This window comes from Anarhichas minor, unplaced genomic scaffold (genome assembly GCF_050575085.1).
Source record: "Anarhichas minor isolate MPS153535 unplaced genomic scaffold, ASM5057508v1 ptg000004l, whole genome shotgun sequence".
NCBI lineage: Eukaryota > Metazoa > Chordata > Actinopteri > Perciformes > Anarhichadidae > Anarhichas > Anarhichas minor.
The window spans coordinates 9443518-9463887 of NW_027466450.1; the positions used below are offsets into that span (position 1 = coordinate 9443518).

Below are 20370 nucleotides of genomic sequence, written 5' to 3' on the forward strand. Positions count from 1 at the left end.
ACCTAACGCACCAACATTCCAGCTGATTTCTTTTGATGATTTCATTGAAATTACAAGTCAGTCATAAAGTCAGTGTCCTGAGGACAACATAGTAGACTAATCACACACACCTGTAAAACAGGAAAGCCAAAGGGATACGGATATGATCAAAAAGGAGAAAATAATAGGCTAAACACATGAACATGTTGAGTAAAACTTAAGCAAGAGCTACACAGATGACTCAACTTTTCCTGCAGACCTTGCATTGAGGCCACAGCATGGCATTAAAACTGACACTGAAAACATACATTTGCTTCACAAATTTGTATACACACGAACGCATCATTGTTTATAATTTGACACGAATTGTGGGTAATGCATATGTGTCACATCTCAATCTATGAAATGTAAATCAATTGAAGCAAACATCAGTTTTACCCAACTCCGTGTATGCAGAATTATATTTTTAGTTACAATAATGCACAATCACTCAAATTATTTAAATTAACAAGAAATAATTGCTACATCTGAAAGTTTTTAAAATTCCCAACGTCATGATCGGGTGTGTGCCGAAACCTACGTCATCGCGTCATAGCTTTGGCGACAATCGCAGGCTACTTCCGTAAATCTTTGGCGCGAGATGCAAGTATCCCGGAAGCAAGCTCGGTTTGTTTTGTAGCCTGTGATTCATAACAGAAGACACACAGTTCTTCTAATCATGGATAATGATGTCCTCGAAGAGGAGAAGGACTGGAAGAACACTAAGGAGGCGGTTAGGAACTTTCGACAACTGCTGCTTTGCTCTAAATGGTAAGAAAACGTTAACGTTACTGTAGAAGTGAGTTGAACGTGTGTCCGGGGGGAAGGTTAACGTTTCGGCTTTTGTTGCGTATCGTTAACAATACAATAAACGATACAACCAGTCGTTATTATTCACAGTACCGTAAACGTTGTACGGTTATCAGTCACTTTACGTGGACACGTAATGTTAAGCGTATTTGCAGAAAAGCAAAGACGCCAGATAAAATACATTTGGATCGTCCATACGTGTGCCAGAGTGGGATGTCATTTCTTAAACCATTAAGCAACAATAACACAGAAGTACAGACAGAGACAGCTGTTTAGGGGTTGTGTGGTTTGCGAATGGTGGGTTGATTTAGTTCAAGTTAGTGGTGGGACCACCTAGCAGGATGTTACATGTGACTGTGCGGAGGGATATGCTGTGTGCTGGGGTGCTCCATTACCTCCAGCATGGTGGCAAGAGGTTGAATAGTCTGTGAGAAGTGTTGCTCTCCACTATCTGATGCGATTACCAAATCAGACTGTAGTGCAGCAGCTCGGAGTGATCCTGAAGGGTGGAGAGGTTCACAACCCTCAATACACTAATGGATAATCTATACTGGGCGTTTTGTGTCTAGATGGCCTTTCCACAAAACCCTTAGTCTTAAATATATATATATATATATATATATTGTGAATGAGAAGTCAAGCATGCTCCACTGATAGATACCGATTCGTTCCTTAACATGTGCTATAAAGTTGTGTATGTATGGCTACACCAGTGTGGTAGAGGGGGTTTTGCTTACTCTGACTACGGACCACTTCAAAATGTTTTGTCTCTTTTCCAGCTCTCTCTTGATGACGGAGCCTGTGTGTCTCGGAATGTGCGAGCATATGCTGTGCAGGTAATGCAACCTCGGCTAAATGTATTTTAACAAATGACGTGTCTAGTGGTGGACATTTCTGATTCCTCAAATCACAGGTGTAACTAACGATGCTAACTGTGGCTCCATTCTATTTAGGTGTGCAACTCATGCTGGTTCACTAGAACACTTAAAGGGAATATAGCCATAATACAGTTTTACTTTTTCCTGCTACTACAAATTTAAATGTCCACAGTGACGTGAAAAGTAGCTTAGTTCAGTTGGATTTTATTCCCTACGTATTAAACAAATACGTAAAGTAATTACATAATTTTAATTATGTGGTTAGCAGATTCATATTCTGTGAATGACAACTTAAACGGCACTATTTACACGGACATTTAATACAAATGAATTACTAAATATCCATGACAGTGGCACGGTGCTTTGTTTACCGTGTTGAAAGTCTTGAAGGCAATTAATGTCCCGATGGGCGTAAACTATACCCTCGATTTATTCCTTCTCTTCATGACCGAATGGCCTTAAAAGGTAAATCAATAAGCTCATTGTGTTTCTTTTTTACTCAACTGTGAAGGGAACTCCTAATCCAAGCTGTGGTTTATTGCCCTAGGTCCTGTGCCGGCCCCCGGGCAGGAGATGGCTGTGTGGTGTGTCAGAGTCCAGCGTGGGTGAAGGACATCCAAATCAACAGGCAGCTCAGCAGCATCGTAACGCTCTTCTGCGGTTTGGAGTTCCTGCTCAATCCCGTAGAACAACCAGGTAGATGGTAGCTGTTATATCGCAGCTCCAAAGCAGAATTCACGAGTTATGTCCCCCCCCCCCCTCCCCCCCTTCTATCAATTGTTGACTGAAACATTTAACATTCTCCCTCTGCCAATCTAATCTCTGAATGACATTATTAGTGGCTTGTTCCTGTGCTTTATTATCTTTATCGCCCATCCAGCATCAGTGATCAATGACAGTGATTATGCAGTTCAATTAACTATGGTGCTGTTTAGTTTCAGCTTTAACAAAGAACTATAGGGTAGTTAAAAAGTGAACACATCGGCAGGCTGTCTAGATTTTACCAAAATACCTAAAGGTTTAAGAAGTCGATTGGGCAATTTTCTACTTGTTTCAAATGTCAATATTATTAGCTGGGAGTGCTTCATTTTACGGGTCGGTTGTTATTCCCTTTTCATCTCAACAACCTCTCAACAGATGCAAGGTGATTACAAAGCAAACAAATATAGTGCATGCAAGTGGGGAACTTTTTGTTTCGTTGCAACTGTTTTTTTTTTTTTTTCATTGCAGATTCCTCTGTAGCCAAGAATCAAACGCAGCCTCAAAGCCCGGTCTTTAAACAAAAGAAGAACTTCAAGATCTGGTTCAGCCCACGCAGCCGCAAGGTACGCTGCACGGTGGAGAAACCTTCAGAGGTCCTTGTACCGGAGAGCACGTCTTCTCGACAAACGGCCGCAGCGCAGCAAGACGCCGTTACTGCTCGACGCCCGGACCTGTCAGTTTTCAATTTCACCTCGTCCTCCCCAGACTCTGACTCGTCGTCTTCTCAAAGATCCAAAAATGCAAACGGAAAGAAGGGGTCAACTAAGAAACAGGCTGCCGTCAGGAAAGTGTTAGTGCAAGGAGCCGCTCGGACCACGCGGAAACAGACCAAGCGGAAGATGAAGAAGCAGAGACTGAAGGCTATAAACCAGCAATGGGGGATCATCAAGGAGGCAGAGGCTTCAAAAGAAAAGGAGCAGCACTGTGCGGAAGGGTCGAGGAGGTCCAGTAAAAGAGTTTCCTTCGTAAGCCCTGCTGTCACGTCTGACGAGCCGCAGCCTAAAGTACCACAGGGGAGTACTAATGAACTCGGCCCTGGCACGAGCACTACGAGGAAGAGTCTCATTGAAGGCGGCGGCGCTGTACTGAACGACCAAACCCAGCCTGGTCAGGGAATGTCGGACAGTGAGGTCAACGTATCGCCCCCAAAGCATTCATCGAAACGATCCAGAGCGGAGGAGAAGGTTGCCGTGTTGGAGACCACACCGAAAAGGCCCAGGGCTTCCCCGGGCAGGCGGAGAAAATCACAGATGTCTCCAGCTGTCCTTGACCCTCTTTCTTCGCCTAGCCCCAGGCGTGATAAGAGCATCAAAAACTCAAGAGAAGAGCAAGGAGACAGCCCCTCTGTCCGAGCCACAGTCGGTAGAAAATCTCCATCTACTCCGGCTGGACGACCAACCTCAGGGAGCCCTGCGGTTCTGAAGAGGAACCGCAAGGGAGAGACCCTGCTGCATCTAGCTGCTATAAAGGTCCAGAGGTTTCCGAATAATTCACCTTTTCTCTCTATTTTCTGGTGCATTTTACGAACGCGAATTGTAAAACATTTCTGAAGTAAAGCAACAGCAATAACAGCTAAAGTCTACAGATGATCAGACGTTCACATTTCGGTCTGTTGAGAACAGACCGTCTTGCAGTAATCCTTGTAAACCGCAGTAATACCCCTCTGGGTACAAGACAAGGTAATCAATGGCCCACTGTGGAGTGTGATTGATAAACGGCAGAGCTTTGGTACGCTGGGATCAGCTGCTGTGTTTGTAGGGTTGCATTTGCGGGTCTAAAGCTCTGACCTCCGGTCTGTTGTTCTCACTGGGTCCTGCAGGGAGATGTAGAGGCTGTCAAGGAGCTGCTGGACCAGGGGGCTGACCCGAACCTGAAGGATCATGCTGGGTGGACACCTCTGGTAAGAAGAACTCACCAAGGGATGCGTCTGAAAACCTGTATTTGTGGTGTTGAAAAGCTATTGTTATGGGAACATAGTTTTTCTACACCGGTGGGTTCTTAGTCTCTCCTTTTGATGGAAGAGATTTGAGGTGTGTTCTGTCAATAACGTGTCATTTTTTACACACTTTGTGACTCTGATGGCAAAATGTTTTCCGCACAGATTCTTGTCCTCTGTAGCTTCTCTGGGCGGCATTTACACTGTGCCATTTACTATTTATTGCATTGTCTTCTTCAGTAAACCAATGCTGAGTCACTGTGCCCTGTGTGGTTATTATGAATATGCCATGCGAGCTCTTAGTTGTCCTCTCTAAACAGCTGTATTTATTACATTGTCTCCGTCCCAGCGCCCGTTTCTGCTGTGAGATGTTGTGCCGTTTATCTTGAAACGCAATAAAATGATCTGTACTGTTGGGGAACATAGCCACGAAGACTTTACATTAACTTTTCATTAGCTGGTAAACTATAAGTAGATCAAGTCAGAAAAGAATGCTTCCAGAATGTGTAATTAAGCTGTAATTTCTGGTTTTGTATATATTCCCATACATTTAACTCTTTGAATCACCTACCTCACCTAGAATATGTGTCAACTGGAAAATACGGCTGTGTTATGAGGATTCCTTCTGTTTGTTCCAGCATGAAGCCTGTAACCTGGGTCACCTGGTGGTTGTGGAGGTGTTGGTCTCAAGGGGAGCCCTGTTGAACACACCCGGCTATGAGAACGACTCTCCGCTCCACGACGCCGTGAGGAACGGACATCCAGCCGTTGTCAAACTGCTGCTGCAGTTCGGAGCCTCGCGGAACATACTGTAAGTTGCTTCAAGTGCTTTTTTTCATACCCGGAGTTTGTTGGTTTTTACAGGTGAGGTGCTGTCATAGCACTGTAACAACACTTGTGTACAGTACTGCAGACAGAGTGGCTATCATAAAGGGTTGCTACGTGTCAAACGAATCGCATAGATGCCGTGTTTTGAGCTAAAAAACACGATCTTTGAAACGATATGTTCAAAGCAGAAGCAGAACCTTTTTAATCTAGTGCTTTGCATTCTAGTCCCAGCCACATGCATCCTCCATATGGAACATGTATGCACCATGAGCTGTAGTTTTGATCACTAGTGTTTAAAATGCAGCAGCCTCCACACATGAAAACACAGCTGAGCACTGCTGCTGGATAGAATCATAATGGTTTTAAGAATGCTGCATGTTTCTCCTAAATCTAAATTGTGACTATTTGAGAGTACGTATGTGTTTTGGATTCAAAATATAATCTTATTGCGTATAATATGCTGTTTTATGAATAATTTAATGTGTGTACCATGAGTAACATACAAAAAAACAAACCGTGAATCCAATTCAACATTATTGTATTAAATACCACTATTATGACAATTTGAGAATTGTAAATTGTTGTTGGGAATGTCAGTGAGGTAAATTGGGACATTATTATGTTAATATATAAACTTATATATTAAATATTACAAACACCTTTCGCAGTGTCGGACCATTAGAGCTCGAATTTCAACAAAAACAATATTTTAGGTAAGTTGGTGTTTATTGCATCGCTATTGTATCTCATTGCATCACATCGTGAAGGCTCTTCTGTTATTCTGGACCAGTGTTTACGTTCTCCTTCAGTATATCAGCGCACCGTTCATTTAGCCCTTTTATCATCACAGACAGGCGCGTGCTGGTGCAGTATGTCGGCGGAACGACGTATGAAGATCGACTGGCGCTGATTAGTTGTTTTTGGTCGATCAGTTGATGCTGTATCAGCGTTTCTGGCCGGTAGATGCATAGCACAATATAGATAATGAGGTAGAGGATATACTGGTTAATAAGAGCGATCAACACAGTAGTTGATCGGGGTCAGTGTGTTGGTCAGTTAGTCGTCTCTACGCGATCATTTTGTACCCAGCGGTCTTTGTCTTTCCTTTTTTAAATCCACTGTGCTCACGTCATTGAGGACTGTCTTTCGGGACGCTGCAAGATGAATGCAATCTTTGCTTCCAACTTCACACACACTCACACAATGCATATACTCGCACAAGAGGCAACCAAGACATCTGCCAATGCAATCCCTAATGGAATGATTGGCACACAGCGCGGGGGTTCGGAAATACAAGTTTTGCAGATTTTCATTGTTTGTGTGTGCTCATTAGATTTGAATGATTGGACTGCATTGATTCATTGGGGACCTGTCCTCTAAATCAGCGAATGTGAGTCCACTCTCTATCAGGCACAAGTATTTGACTTGCCGTGCAGGTTATTAGGAGTACTGAACAAAGTCAGGCAAATTCTTAAGCAAATACTAATTTGTTTTATATTTGATTCCCTGTTATCTCAAAAACAACCCGTTCAAGCATTTTCTGAGACGCTGCACAGCCTGCACAGCATGCACAGCAGGGCATAAACCTCAGTACCAGTGCAGCACATTTGGACAGCCAAGATGAGGCCTGCAAGGTGTAGGAAGGCTCAGTCCTAAAGACCATCCAATGCCCGACGCACTGAATCCATACAGACGTTAATTAACCGCTAGTTATTTAAAATGAACGTGTTAATCACCGCTTACTGGCACGCCAATCCCGTACACTGGGCCGGTATAATTATACTGCTCTCAGTCAAATGACAGTCTGCATTTACCAGTTAGCCAGTTAATTTGTATTACTACATACAGTACTGACAACTGTATTTGTTGGGACCTTTTTTTAAATATACAGACAAAACACCTAAATCCAGACATTGCATTACATATTTTGTTTAATTTGATTCGCATTGTTTTGTCGTCAATAAGATGACAATCAGGCAAAGTGTTGCAAGCCATACTCTTGATTATTTGTGATTGTACTTAGTTTGGCGTCAGAGAAAGGGCATCTGCATAACAATTCCAGTCCAATACGCCGCACTTCTACCGGGTTAGATGGAGGCTTTGGTCGAGCCATGTGCTGCATCATCAACTCTCAACTGCATCTGCCAGCTGATCCAACCATCAGGACAATTTGACGGTGGATTGTTTAAGAAGGAAATGTTACTAATGGACCCTTTTTGATTTAAAAATGCATTCGAGCTTCGCCCTCTGCCTCATCGGTTGCTCGCCACGTGTTCCCGTCGTTAGAACTTATGACTCCTTTCAAGACACGGGCTGCTGCAGCGCGCACACAGTTCAAAAGCTCCGTCAGCGGCCGGGTGTGCATGAGCTTGGCTCTGATTTTTAACTGACCTCATACAACTCATACGGTACATTTGAGGACAAAAATGGAGACGTTTTGAAATCCATGTCCATAGTTAAAGAAATGTGCTTGGAGCCTACGGACCAGTAACAGTTCTTGTGCAACTGGGCACAATAACAATCTGCTGTTATTAGTATTGATGTGTTGAACTGAACTCTGTATTTGTGTTTAGCTCTAAATGAATAAGTGAAGCTCCTCCTGCTGGTTCCAGTGGTTATCCTTTTAGAACCACCCCCGCCTGCCTCCCACGTGTGCACTTGTAATGCAGAGGCCTGTGGGAGAGTGTTTGTGACTTCACCTGCAGGACAATTTTCCACGCTTTATTATTTTTCTTTAAATATTCGTCTCACGTGAAGCTGCATGAAGCAGCTTGTGTGTATGTGCGCGCTCATAGGTATTAGAGTCAGGGGCATTTTATGTTTGTTTGTATTGATGTGTGTGGACTTGGGGGGTATGAATCCAAATGAAATATTTTATGGACCAGTGGACCTATTAATTGTCCCCCAGGTGTTATCTTTGCTGACGCCTAATCTTTTAGAGACGACCTGCTGGGCTTGGTTCTCTCTCCGTCTCCCCTCCTCCTGTGTTTTTCCTTCATTACCTTTTCTCCCATCCTTGTTTCCTCAAGGTGACCGCAGTCTTGTTTCATGCAGCTCTTTCAAACTTTTAAAGGTGTTTTTATTCCAGTATGCCTGTTGTAACCAGTCTCCTCTCTTTGAGTCTCTGTGCATAATGGCGCTAAGCCTCCATTACACATGATTTGTCCTGAGGTGTTGTTGTTGTGTATCGCGGTTCAATCTATAAAGGTAGCGTCTTCTCACCAGATTAATGTATGTAATTGAGGACGCTTATGCGCAACAGAGTCATCACTTTTCTGTGATGTTGTGCAGCTAATGGATTTTCTCTTGCATGCTGTGAATCTAGTGGGTTGTGTATACGACCTAGGAATGAAGTAGAACACAGATTTCAGCTTCCCCTCGTATCAAACCATTATGCTCCAACAAGTGAAGGACACACACGAGTGCACAGTTTCACACAACAAGCCGGCTGTGACATTGCCAAATAGTTTTTTTTTCTCAGACCTCTGGACCGACGCATCTAAGCTGTCTCTCAATTCAGGGGCTGCATCCTTCGAAGGCTGCATTCGTAGACTGGTTGCGGCACAGCGCGGCGACTAGGCTGTCCCAATTCGCATGTTTGCTGAAGACTCCTTCAAATGCAGCCCACGAATGCGGCCTTTTAAAAAAAATATATATATAAAGTATATGCACATGTGTTACTGCAAGTTAATAAACACGTTTGACATTTGTTTTGCTGCTGTTAATATTAACTGTCTTGATTGATTTCCTCTGCCTTAGGATTGCTATATATATGTGTGAATGAAATAAAATAAAGTTATTGATAAATACATTGTTTTAATTGCAAGAATTATAACTGAAAATGTGTTATTTAACATAGTAACTGATTTAATTATGATTTAACTGATTATTAATTTAGGAAAACAATATTATGAAAATAAACTATGAATGAATTTTTGAATATATGATTGAAAACACTAAACTAAAAACTTCAAAGTATATATACTGAAAATATTTTAGTTGAATGTATTTATGTGTATATATTTATAATCTGAGCAGGGAATATATATATATATATATATATATATATATATATATATATATATATATATATATATATATATATATATATATATATATAATCCTGCTGAGCAGGGATTCTAGGCACTGGGAGCAGCTGTTGACGCAAACAGGAAGTCCTCTGTAGGGTAGGCCGTCTCATTTCGGAGACCGCACGGTCTAGCCTTCGCGGTCCTCGAAGGACCCGGCCCGCGAAGGCTGGGTCCTCCGAAGGATGCAGCCCCTGAATTGAGACACAGCTCTAGATTTCGTTTTGTCTGTCCTGCTCGGTGGCCAGTGATGGAGAGAAGAAAATAAATACAATACAATCCAAATTTACAGTAATTGTTGAAGTGATGAAATGATATGACAGCATGATTATCTTGTCGGAGGAGACATTGCTTTAGACATATCACATAGTTCCATCAACGCTGCGTTAGTGTCTGTGAAAGCTTTGTCCCACTGGCAGAGGAAAACTCTCATCTCAGACCTGCTGTGACTATCCACAGATATATATATTATATATGTGCAACTGCCCCACAATACCTTGCTCCACCTTTTGACCTGCTTTTAGCTTGTGTTGTAAATATAATTAATAAACGAGTTAGTCTTTTGACAGTACGCTGTCATGTATTACTTATGATTTTTAACATGTCTCACTGTCCCTTTGGTCACCAGATGGTTTGCATGAATAGTAAACCATCCTGTGAGACACTGACACTCTATCTTTTTGACTTTACTTTTTCACAGTAATCTGTATGGAAAGCGGCCTGCCGACTACGCGGTGGGTCTGGAGATGCTGGAGGTTTTCCAGGAAATCTCAGAAGGAACGCAACATGCCAACACATCTCTAAGCCCCTCAACCAGTCTCTCTATAGTACGTCCACTTGAAGACCCTTTTTTTTTGTCTCCGCTTGAAATTGTTTACCCATACACTCGTGACATTTCTGAACCATGTCCTTTCGTCCCTTCTCAGGTGAGCGACTGTGTGAGGAGGGATGGAGTGGCGGTGCTTCTGGCCAGCAAGCTGTCGCAGCCAGAGCAGGTTCAGGTGGCCAAACTGGGAGAGCTGCTGGGAGGGAGGATTGCTGACACCTTTTCTGGCTCAGGTAGTGTTTGTGCGCTGCAGAAATGCCTCCTCATGGGGGGCTTAAACTTCCTCAATGTTCCAGGCGAAGCTCATTAGAATACTAGTCGCCTATGAGCGCTTTTTAATGTTGTTGTTTGAGACACACGGGCTCTCAGCAACAAATCAACAGCGGTTACCAGCCATCTGCTGGTACATTGGGACCATGGCTGGTAAGTTTGTTCACTGCCAGACACTCTAAGTAATCAACCGTGATTTGGATGCCCTGTTCAACTGAAAGATGTATGAGATGGGTAGACTGGAGGCTCAAGCACTCTTAGTGTTTGTTCTGAAGATTATATATACGGTACTTTCACCACCACAGAGATGGGATTGTTATCTGGATGGTCCTTTTTCCTACACAGCCAAGCTTCACTACCTTACAGAGACTCCTCTGTAATGTAAAAGCCACAAGTGGATGCTTGAGCTCGTGAAGGTTCACCTTTCATACAGCTGTATATACATCATTGCGATACAACCGCTCCTTCAGTGTTGCATAGTAATGACTCGGAGAACAACAGAGAGAGAAAAGTCATTGAAATCATTCCTCTTAAAACGATTGTAGGTACTGTCGGGGTGATGAGTAAGCATCAATGAAAAACAGAAGTGTTTCTCACAACTCTCCCACCTCTGACCGGAGGGGTTAAAGTTGGTGCTTTTCTTTTCATTTTAAACTCGAGCCTGCAAAATGCAGTCAATACGCAATATTAGAAGGTTTTGCCCTCGAGGTATAATTATGCTCATTTTGGACTTCACTTTAAATGAAGAGGCAATTAATTCACATTTTTAATTAACTTGTAGTTATCGTCTAAAGCAAATTTTATGAATAAGCTGTAGCATGGCCTTCTGTTGTGTTGCCATGAACAGTTTGACAGGTTGGGATTGAACTCGCCTATTCAGCCAGGCAAAAATAAATTGGGATTTTTTTATAGATATATAGATATCAGTCCTCCATGCAGATGGGTTGGTTCCAGTAGAATTGTGATGTGTTATTCTGTTAAAAACTCTAATGTCTGATATCGAATTGGGCATAATAACTGAATATAGTGATATTGAAAGATACATTCATGTCCCCCTCAGGATGAATTGTCATGTCTTTCCCATCATCCTCAGCTGAACAAATGTTAGCAAACACCGCAAGAACTTTATTTTCTCCACATGTGCTGGGAAGTAGCGCAAGGGATGTCGTTTATTTCCAGACATGCCCAGAGAGAAGTTAGGATGTGCTCCAGTGTTTTCCTCTCGAGGTACAGAAGTCATGTTGGTGGCTCACCTAACCTGGGCCGGGAGAAAACTCAAGACAATGTCTAAAATACAGTATCCAAATTGTGAAATCAAGGTATTATCAACCGCATAATAACTGTATTATCTTGTAGCACTTGAGCTATCTAGTTATCTGAATTTGCACCAATAACATGCATGCATGCACTATGTAGCTGCCACTCACATTCACTAGGAGTACAGCAACAGGCAGCATCTGTTTGTGAAATGTGTAACACAACTCATTTGTACCTTTTTTCAATTTGGCTTTTGTTCGTTTGTGTCTTCCTCCAGTGAGCCATGTTGTGGTGCCAGAAGGACACATGCGCGCCACCATCTCCGCCCTCCTTGGCCTTCTTGCTGGCTGCTGGGTTGTCAACTTCAGCTGTGAGTGTGGAGTGCTTTGTATTCAGTTAACGGAGTCATGCAAGGGGGCTCTGGCCATTTCCATCTGTACTTGAAGATATGTTTGCTGCAGTAAGGTGACTCTTGACATAGAATACAGTATGAAGGGAAAGATATAGGAATCTGATGTTGGACACTTGAACTACAGAGCAAATGCATTGTGCTGCACAAGCAGTTTGGAGTCATTTTATGGGGTTTATGTAACTAAATTAAATACTTTTTTTTTCTACAAAACATTGGAATGTCCTAGAAAAAATGAAAAGAACTTTTAGCATCCAGCAATTTTTAGTTAAGCTGTTTGTGCTCCTCAAGACTTCAATGTTACTAGCGATGGAAAGATGACCAACTTTCTCTTCTTGTATGATTCATACCAAGATGAATGCTTTGCAAAAATGTTGCCGATCCCCGTCAGTCTCGCTGGCACCTTGAACCAAGTCAACAAGCAGATATTTAGAGAAAGACTGATTTAGGGGAAGTAAAAAGAGTCTTTCTGTCAAAGACTTCTCTGACACCTTGGTGTGCCCTTAACTGCTGTGTCCGTCAGTAGCACCGCTTCACTCTGAGTGTGTGTGTGTGGGGTGAAGCGGCACCCGCGCTTGTCTCTATAAGCCACTCTGAGTTTGAATGTGTGTGTACTGGTGTCACTGGAGAAGACTTTGTGTTTTTGGACCATATTCAGCCCGTCCTCTTCTCTTCTCTCCACGCAGGCTGAGCACTTGACACCGCTCGTCTCCCTCATGACAATCACTTTGGCGTCTTATCTGACTCTGTCCTTGTTCTGCATGTGTGCAGCTGAGTTCTCACTGTCACCTACCTTTATGTGCCATCGCTGTCAACCCGACCGAGCCCGAGCTAACCTCTTTATCCGTCTTACATTTGATTGAAACACATTTTCCTTCTGCTTAACAGGGCTCCAGTCCAGCTAAAAGTATTAGCCAAGCTTCAAGCAATGGTTTGAATCCTCTTGTCCATCAACACCTATGACTTCACTTTGCAAAATTCCAGATTAAGAGCGTTAATATAGCAGCAAAGAACGATTTGCGCTGTAACGATATAGTGAAGTTATGACGTCCTGAGCAGAGAATGAGGTCACACTGTGTGTGTGTGTGTGTGTGTGTTGAAGACCAAACCGATACATTAAAAGCTCATTAATTAACATGTTGTATCCCATTCGTGGAACCTGTACATTAGCGAAGATGTAAAACAGACACGTTATGGCTTCAGGGATATAAGTACTATTTAAATACTATACGATGCTCGAGTTATCAGGCGTATCTGGCCACCCTGATCTATAGCTGGAGATGCTGCGAAGCGCTTAATGCACAGACGCCAAGTGCGAGATTGATATTCTCGTCTCGCTCTCTGAAAGAAAGCAAAACGAGTGTGTTGAAGAACATGCTGAACTGCTCCGTTTAAAAAAAAAAAAAAAACTACATTAATAATTCCTTCCTCTCTTCCATTTATTTCCCATTTTGTGATGGTTAATTTCACTGCACTTTGGTTCATGTCACGGCTACTCCCACTGTTGGCCCGGGGAGGATGTGTGCACCCATGTGCTTCCTCCCTTTACACACAAGTTTCAGCTGCTTCTCTTCGGCTGCCATCGAGAGGCTCCATTAGACACACGGCCCCGCCGGAGGCAGCGCTATTAGGGATCGGATTGGGGACTCAACTGTCGGCCGGCGTGTTGCTGCTATGCCACCTGTGCACATCTGAATACAGTGGCTGGTTTTCAGGATACTGACTAAGAGTACTCTATTGTACCCCGTCCCGATCGTAAGATGTCAGTGTGGGCCTTCTGAGCTTCACATCAGTCAAACCCTCGCATCCAGCTGTCGTCCTCAGAATGAAAGGACAACCTCCGCTCCAGTTGGTCTCATGGTTTATCAAGGAAGTGGTTTCATCTGGCTGTTCACTCATTCAGCGACTCAGGAAGGAAGGGCTTTGAGATGTTTTCTGCATTCAGGCTTCGTGAACGTAATTAGCAAATATGCTAATTGTTTTCAGCACTAAGCACCATCGTCCGCAGCGTTTAACCCCAGTGTCTCTGGCAGGGTCCCTGCAAATTAAGAACTGTAATTAAGGGGGATGACCATACGTAATTACACCCCACCCCATGCTCTGGCGACTGTATGTATGTGTGTGTGTGTACTGTATGTGTGTAATTTGCCGTGTCATCAACCGTTGCTGTATTGTACACTTATACTAATCTGTTCATGCCGCTATGTCTTGCAGCTAAAAGCAACCTGCAGCTGGAGTTGATATGAATCTCAACGTTGTGTGGCTGATGCAGAATGCAGATACTTTGCAGATGTGTATGAGGTCTGCGGTGCTGTTTGCATCTCTGAGTTGGGAGTGCTGTGAGAAGTCTCGTCACGTTCACAATATAAATAGTTAGTCAAGCCCAGACTTATGCTCGGATGTATTTCACAGCCATCCTTTACTTTATTGTCAACCAAATCTAGCTTCAATGTGTTTAGATGTTTTTTAAATACCCCAAGCATATGATACTCCATAATCTACCGTTAACAGGGAACAGCAGCCTTGTGATCTGTCATGTTCAGAAGCATTTTTTTTTATCTGTCACAGTGAGGGGTCATTAAAATGTGTTGCTTTCCGCCTCTGTATCTGCCTGTATTTTTATTTTATTTTTTATAAAACTTTTTCTTCTTTCAAGATGCTTTTTTTTTAAGGATTTAGACCAAAAGATTATTTTCTAACAAAAAAAATGTCCGGGACTCTAGCTGTCACACTGTTCTAATTTGACTCTGTAAGAACTCAAGAGATGGAGAGATGATGCTCAAAGCAAGGGTTGCGTCATTAACTCCATCATGCTGTGGGCATCTTTCTCTGTCAACAACTGCAGCTTTGCCAATACTTCAAATCTTCCAATTTGTGCTAAAACAGACATGCGCTTTATCATCCTCCCTTGTCGCACTCCTTCGAGTCAACATAATTAGCGGTAGCTTTAATTTCCTTCTCTCTCTCTCTTTGATGTCAGGGGTGGAGGCATGTCTGCAGGCAGGCGAGTGGACGCCCGAAGCCGAGCACCAGGCGGGAGAAGGCCCCCAGCGCAGTCGCATCAACAGAGATAGCTTGGTAAACGAGAAACACACAAACAAACACATGAACTAGATGATTGTAGATCGTCTAGACTCTCTGTCCAAGGAAAGAAAACATAATTTAAAGTAATGACTTTGACTTTTTCATCTTTTGAAACTCTGTGTGATTTAGTTTCTTTGACACTTATCAAGAGAAACAATACTTAAAATGTTTTAAAGCTGATCATAATGCAATAATTAAATACATTTATTGTACAAATAGAAAATGTATAACATGCCATGCATATATATTTGGTTGTGCAGTCAACCGTTTTGAGATAAATAGACAAACGCATGCAGAATGACATACTGAGAGGTACCAATGGGGTAAAACTGGGTTTTAGACTGTTTGGTGTTATCCAAACACCAGCAGAAACACACCTTTACCACCTCAAAGCCTTCTCAGGAGGATGTTGTGGGGATGCTTCTTTGCAGCAGGCCTTGTAATGTTTGTGAGGGTGGAGAGTGAAATGAATGCAGCAACATCCTGGAGGGAAAACCCGCTGCAGTCTAGAAGAGAACTGTGATTTGGGGAGAGGATTTAGTTTTCACGAAAACAGCAACTCCAAACAAAGCCAAAAGCTACACAAGGGTTTCTCCAAAAAAAAGATCAACAACATAAATGTCCAGCAGTGGCCGAGTCGCAGTCATGACATCAGTCCAAAGGAGAATTTTATAGCAGGACATCTCGGCTCCCTCACCAGTCCCAATGAAACTCGACAGAGCGTTTGTCGTCTACTAAAAAAAGAATGGAGACTAGACGGTGAAGCTGATACATACCTGTTTACACACTCAAGGATCTGCTTGCTGCTGGAGGTGCCTCTACTAAATATTGGAGGTGGTGAATAATATCGTTTTTTAAACCTAGTGCACTTAGTTTAAATAGATTTGTAGAATTTTCATTACAATGCAACATTGTTCTTTTTCTGTTGATTAATGTCAAAAAAGTGAATTCCACCCATTGGGATTCAATGTAGTAAAACAATGAAATAGGAAAAAGTCAAAGGGTAGTGAGTATTTCTTTATTGGCAATCAGGCGTTGTTTATATGCACTAAGTTATGAGCGAATACCTTTTAGAGATATCAGCACTTAGGCTTAAGAAGCAGACTAGTACAAGAGGCGGACATGGTCATAAACACATGTTCTTAAGTAGATTTAAGATAACCCCATTGTTGCTTTCTTCTGGTTGCTTCCTTGTAAAGAATAACATGTCCATCAATCTTAATTAGAAGTTAAGGACACACACGTGTGCAAGCAAAAGTGAAATCCAACCAAAGTGTAGTCAAAGAATGTTCTTACTAGAAACTCTTGAGGGAGCCAGTTTACACCCCAAAGCAGTTTGAGTTCATTGATGCTGTGAAGAGAACAGTCTCCAGCGGCCTAATTCACTGCTGCCTTTAAACAGCAATGCTAAGTGGTGCTGATAAAAACGTCTCCTGGCTCTGCCGCAAAGAAGCAAGTACAAAGCATCCGCACAGACGCTTGGTAATACGAGAGCCTAGATTTATTGGCAAGAAGTGATTCAGCATTTAACTTTATTATGAACAAAACGGGGTGACTTTTAATCCTTTCGCCAGTGTTCTCACAAGCACTCAGCTTTTTTTTTTTTCTGTCTTTTGATTTGAATTTTCCACTAATGCTTGAATTTGTTTTCTCTAATCCTTCGTCTTCCGTAGCTCCCGCCGCTCTTCGACGGCTGTTTCTTCTTCCTCCTCGGCTCCTTTAAGGCGCCTTCCAAAGACGAGCTCACCAAGCTGCTCCGGGAAGGAGGAGGTCAACTCCTGAGCCGGCAGCCCAAGCCCGACAGCGACGTAACGCAAACCCTGAGTGCCGCTGCCTACCACGCACTGCCGGGCTCTGACCAGGCCCTCTGCACCCAGTACATCATCTTTGACCCCCAGGGCCCTCGCAAGCCAGCAGTGATGAGGAGAGGTAAGGTGTGGTCGGCTCCCTCCACCTGGCTCATCGACTGCATCAAGGCCTTCCGGCTCTTCCCTGTGTCGGACTCTCAAACCCCGGTCTGAACAATCTTTCATATATCCAATAATGATTTTGCACTGAAAAATCACTTGTTCTTAAGTATGGTCATCATGTTTTGTTTTTTTTAATATGGGTGGATTAAGCTACCACGAATAACGTAAACATTAAAACAATTATGTGGCTCTTAACATTTGAAATTAAAGTGTTAATCTAAACGGTTTGTTGTCGATTTATTTTTCCTGTGTGTGTGTGTGAGAGATAATGTCTGCTACACATACTCATACTCAGGGTTTGTACGGTCCACCTTAATGGACTCCTTTGAACGCAAAAGGGCAGCTACTCCTCTCTGAGCTCCATCCATATATCCAGACCCCTCGATATATTTCTGCAGGTGAGCCGGGCCACACTGCGAAGGAAACTCTGTTCAGCCGCTTTGTTTTGATCTGATTCTTTCAGTCATTAGCCAAAGCTGTCGGCCATAGGTGAAGGTTGGTAAAGCGGTGCTGGTAAATTGCTCCCTCTTCACCATGACACTCCAGTACAATGCCTGCATCGCTCACGGCCCTTCACCAACCCAACTCCTGAATGAATCATTGATGCAATTGTATCTGTGCATAACCTCTAGTTATGTAGTTGTCTGGTTTTAGAGTGGAATTGCATTCCATAATCTGCATTGGTTTACCAGGAAAAGATAATTACTTAGTTGAGAATGCCTGTCCCCGAAAAAGATGGATGGAGAGGACATAGGATATATATATAAATACATAGGATACAAAGCAATTAATTGTTTCCTCACAGTACTGGCACTTGTGGTGTCCACCTTTGTGTACACAAGGGGTTTGTGTGTGTGTGTGTAGCCTGAAGCTATGTGTGCTTTAGGAGTCCTACTGGCCATCTCCCAATATGCCATTTTCAAAGGGATTAGTCAGGGATGCACCTAATTGCTATTGATTGCTATGTGCTGCATAAAATTGCTTCCCTTTTCTTGTCCAAGGCGGGAGGCGAGAGAAGGCAATTAGTAGTGCGGACGAGATAGAAGCCCAAACTGACTTGTAATGAAATAGAATAGAGAAATAAACCTGTGAGTCGTGCCCTTGAACTCACTGAGCATTACGAACTGGTATATTCTTATTTTCTCTCAACCAAATATTGTATTATCTTTTTTTTTCTGCTTCTAGAAAGGTTACCTGGAGTTCGGCTTTGTTCTGGGTCAGCTGTTAAGTTTCATAACGTTTTATTGTTTTTGTGGTTTTAAAACAGAAAAGGGCTAAATTCAAGGAGGTCTGCAGCATCCTGAAGGGTTCAAATGAACGACTTCAACTGTTCATCGGTCGTTAATGGTCTTATCTTGTGTTGGGAAGCATCAGCATAATTCAGAGTAGAAACACACAAAAACATAAATCCACACAACTTTGCCGAATAACACTTCTTTTCAAGTCTATTTAACAAAATAGGTTTTGTCTCGATCAATAATACACATTTTTTCATTTCTTATGACTTTCTTTTTTTTTTTTTTTACTCCACCTCAGATTTCAGAATACACATTAAACCTTTGAAAATATTTACATATGAACAACATGGGCAACACCAATGTGTTTTTGTTTTTGTTTTTTTTACTTTAAAAACGTTTGACCTTGTTTCTTGTACAGCGTAGAGTGAACATGTGCGAGCATGTGGTCAAATACAATCATCATACAATCTTAATTTTAAACCTCAATTTCAAATTTGTTATAGAAATGAAACTATAAGTCCCTCATGAGCAGACCCCTTGGTGCCCCAAAAAAACAAATACAATTGATTGTATAATAACAGCGTTTCTCTCTTCGTATTCTGTGTTGGTTTTCAGGCACACTTTATGTAACAGTTTTGTTGCTGGAAAAAACAGAGTTTCCAACTACAGTAAGTCGGTGTCTCATGGAAAAAGCAGATGATGTACCTTTTTAGAAAACGCTCATGTACAAGCCTGCGGTGTGAATGGTTTGAGGACAGATAGGGGTCATTTCAACAAACATTTACAGACGGACATGAAGACTCAGATTTCTTGGGAGAAAAGGAACAAAGACGGACTGTGCTGCCGGTCTGTCCTTGAAACTGTGCAAGCTTCACGCATTTGCAAGGAGAAATGTAATTCCCCCTGGTTGGCTCAGAAAGAGGCTTTTCTCCGAAATGCCTTTTTTATTGTGTTATTTAAATGCTTGCCTATTCGTTTAAATGGCACACATAGGAATCTACTGTATGTTAATCCATGTGGATCCTAATTCATCAGATTTAGTAATTTTATAGTAATTCCCATGACTCTTTAAGGAGTCAACCTACTTACAGTCTTGCTGTTTTCTTGCATCTCCTTTGTATGCTTTTCTTTGACTGTACCTGCTCTGAATCTATGATTTGCTGATTTAATTTCATATCTCTCTTTTATTTTGCTTCCCACTAACAGCATGGAACGCAACTCGGCTCTTACGGAGGGCCAATTGAGCAGGATCTGGGTCTGAAAGGTATGACTTTATGTTGACAACCACTTTACCCTCTGCACCCCTACCGTCACATGTAGTTGATGGCAGCAGCTTGTAGCTGGCAAATTAAGGAGATGAGCAGCCATGGCACCCCAGATTATTTTAACAAATGCAATGAACCTCAGAAGCATGGAAGGAAATTGAATCCGGGCAATCAAACTCTCCAATGAGTTGCCATGTAACATTGTTATTTAGACCAAGATGACTTTTAGCTGTGTCTTTTTAACTGCCTGTGTCCTTGCCATTGTACTCCAAATACTCCTCATACTAATTCACCCAGCTGGCTGGAAGGGTAAAGCAATAACTGTTGTTGGGTACTACACAGCATTAAACTATTGCACAGAGGAGTGTGAAGGAAATAGCACTTAAAGCATTCTGGGCTGTTCACACGGTTTGAAGCCAAAGGCCATGCTTTGTGAATCTTATCTGGAACAGTAGCAAAAAGGCATCAGTGGTGATGGCAATGCCTCTGAGCCAATGCACGCTCACTTCAGTCTCTGCTACCCAGTCGTTCCAATATATTTTTGGATTCACGTACAGGCTGAATAATTATTTGGCATCGAAAATAATTAAGATGAAGGTGCTTTTTTTTTTTTTTATTAATCCTAAAATATCTGGAGCATATAGACTGTGATTGATAAACCGTAGGTGTCAATTTTGTTTTGAGTCTGCAGACCTCAAGCCAGATGGATGAGGACTGTCTTTTCACAGTAA

The 20370-nt window shown here is 42.4% G+C and overlaps 1 protein-coding gene across 1 annotated transcript; it reads left to right on the top strand.

Moving 5' to 3' along the window:
- Positions 1–626: 626 nt before the first annotated feature.
- Positions 627–17358, top strand: bard1 (BRCA1 associated RING domain 1). The gene is made up of 11 exons (XM_076108781.1): positions 627–789; positions 1608–1664; positions 2254–2402; positions 2937–3937; positions 4288–4368; positions 5043–5215; positions 10021–10147; positions 10247–10379; positions 11951–12043; positions 15063–15160; positions 16840–17358. Exons 1-11 carry the CDS (start codon positions 698–700, stop codon positions 17185–17187), a joined length of 2352 nt encoding a protein of 783 aa, XP_075964896.1. The 5' UTR covers positions 627–697; the 3' UTR covers positions 17188–17358.
- Positions 17359–20370: the final 3012 nt, after the last annotated feature.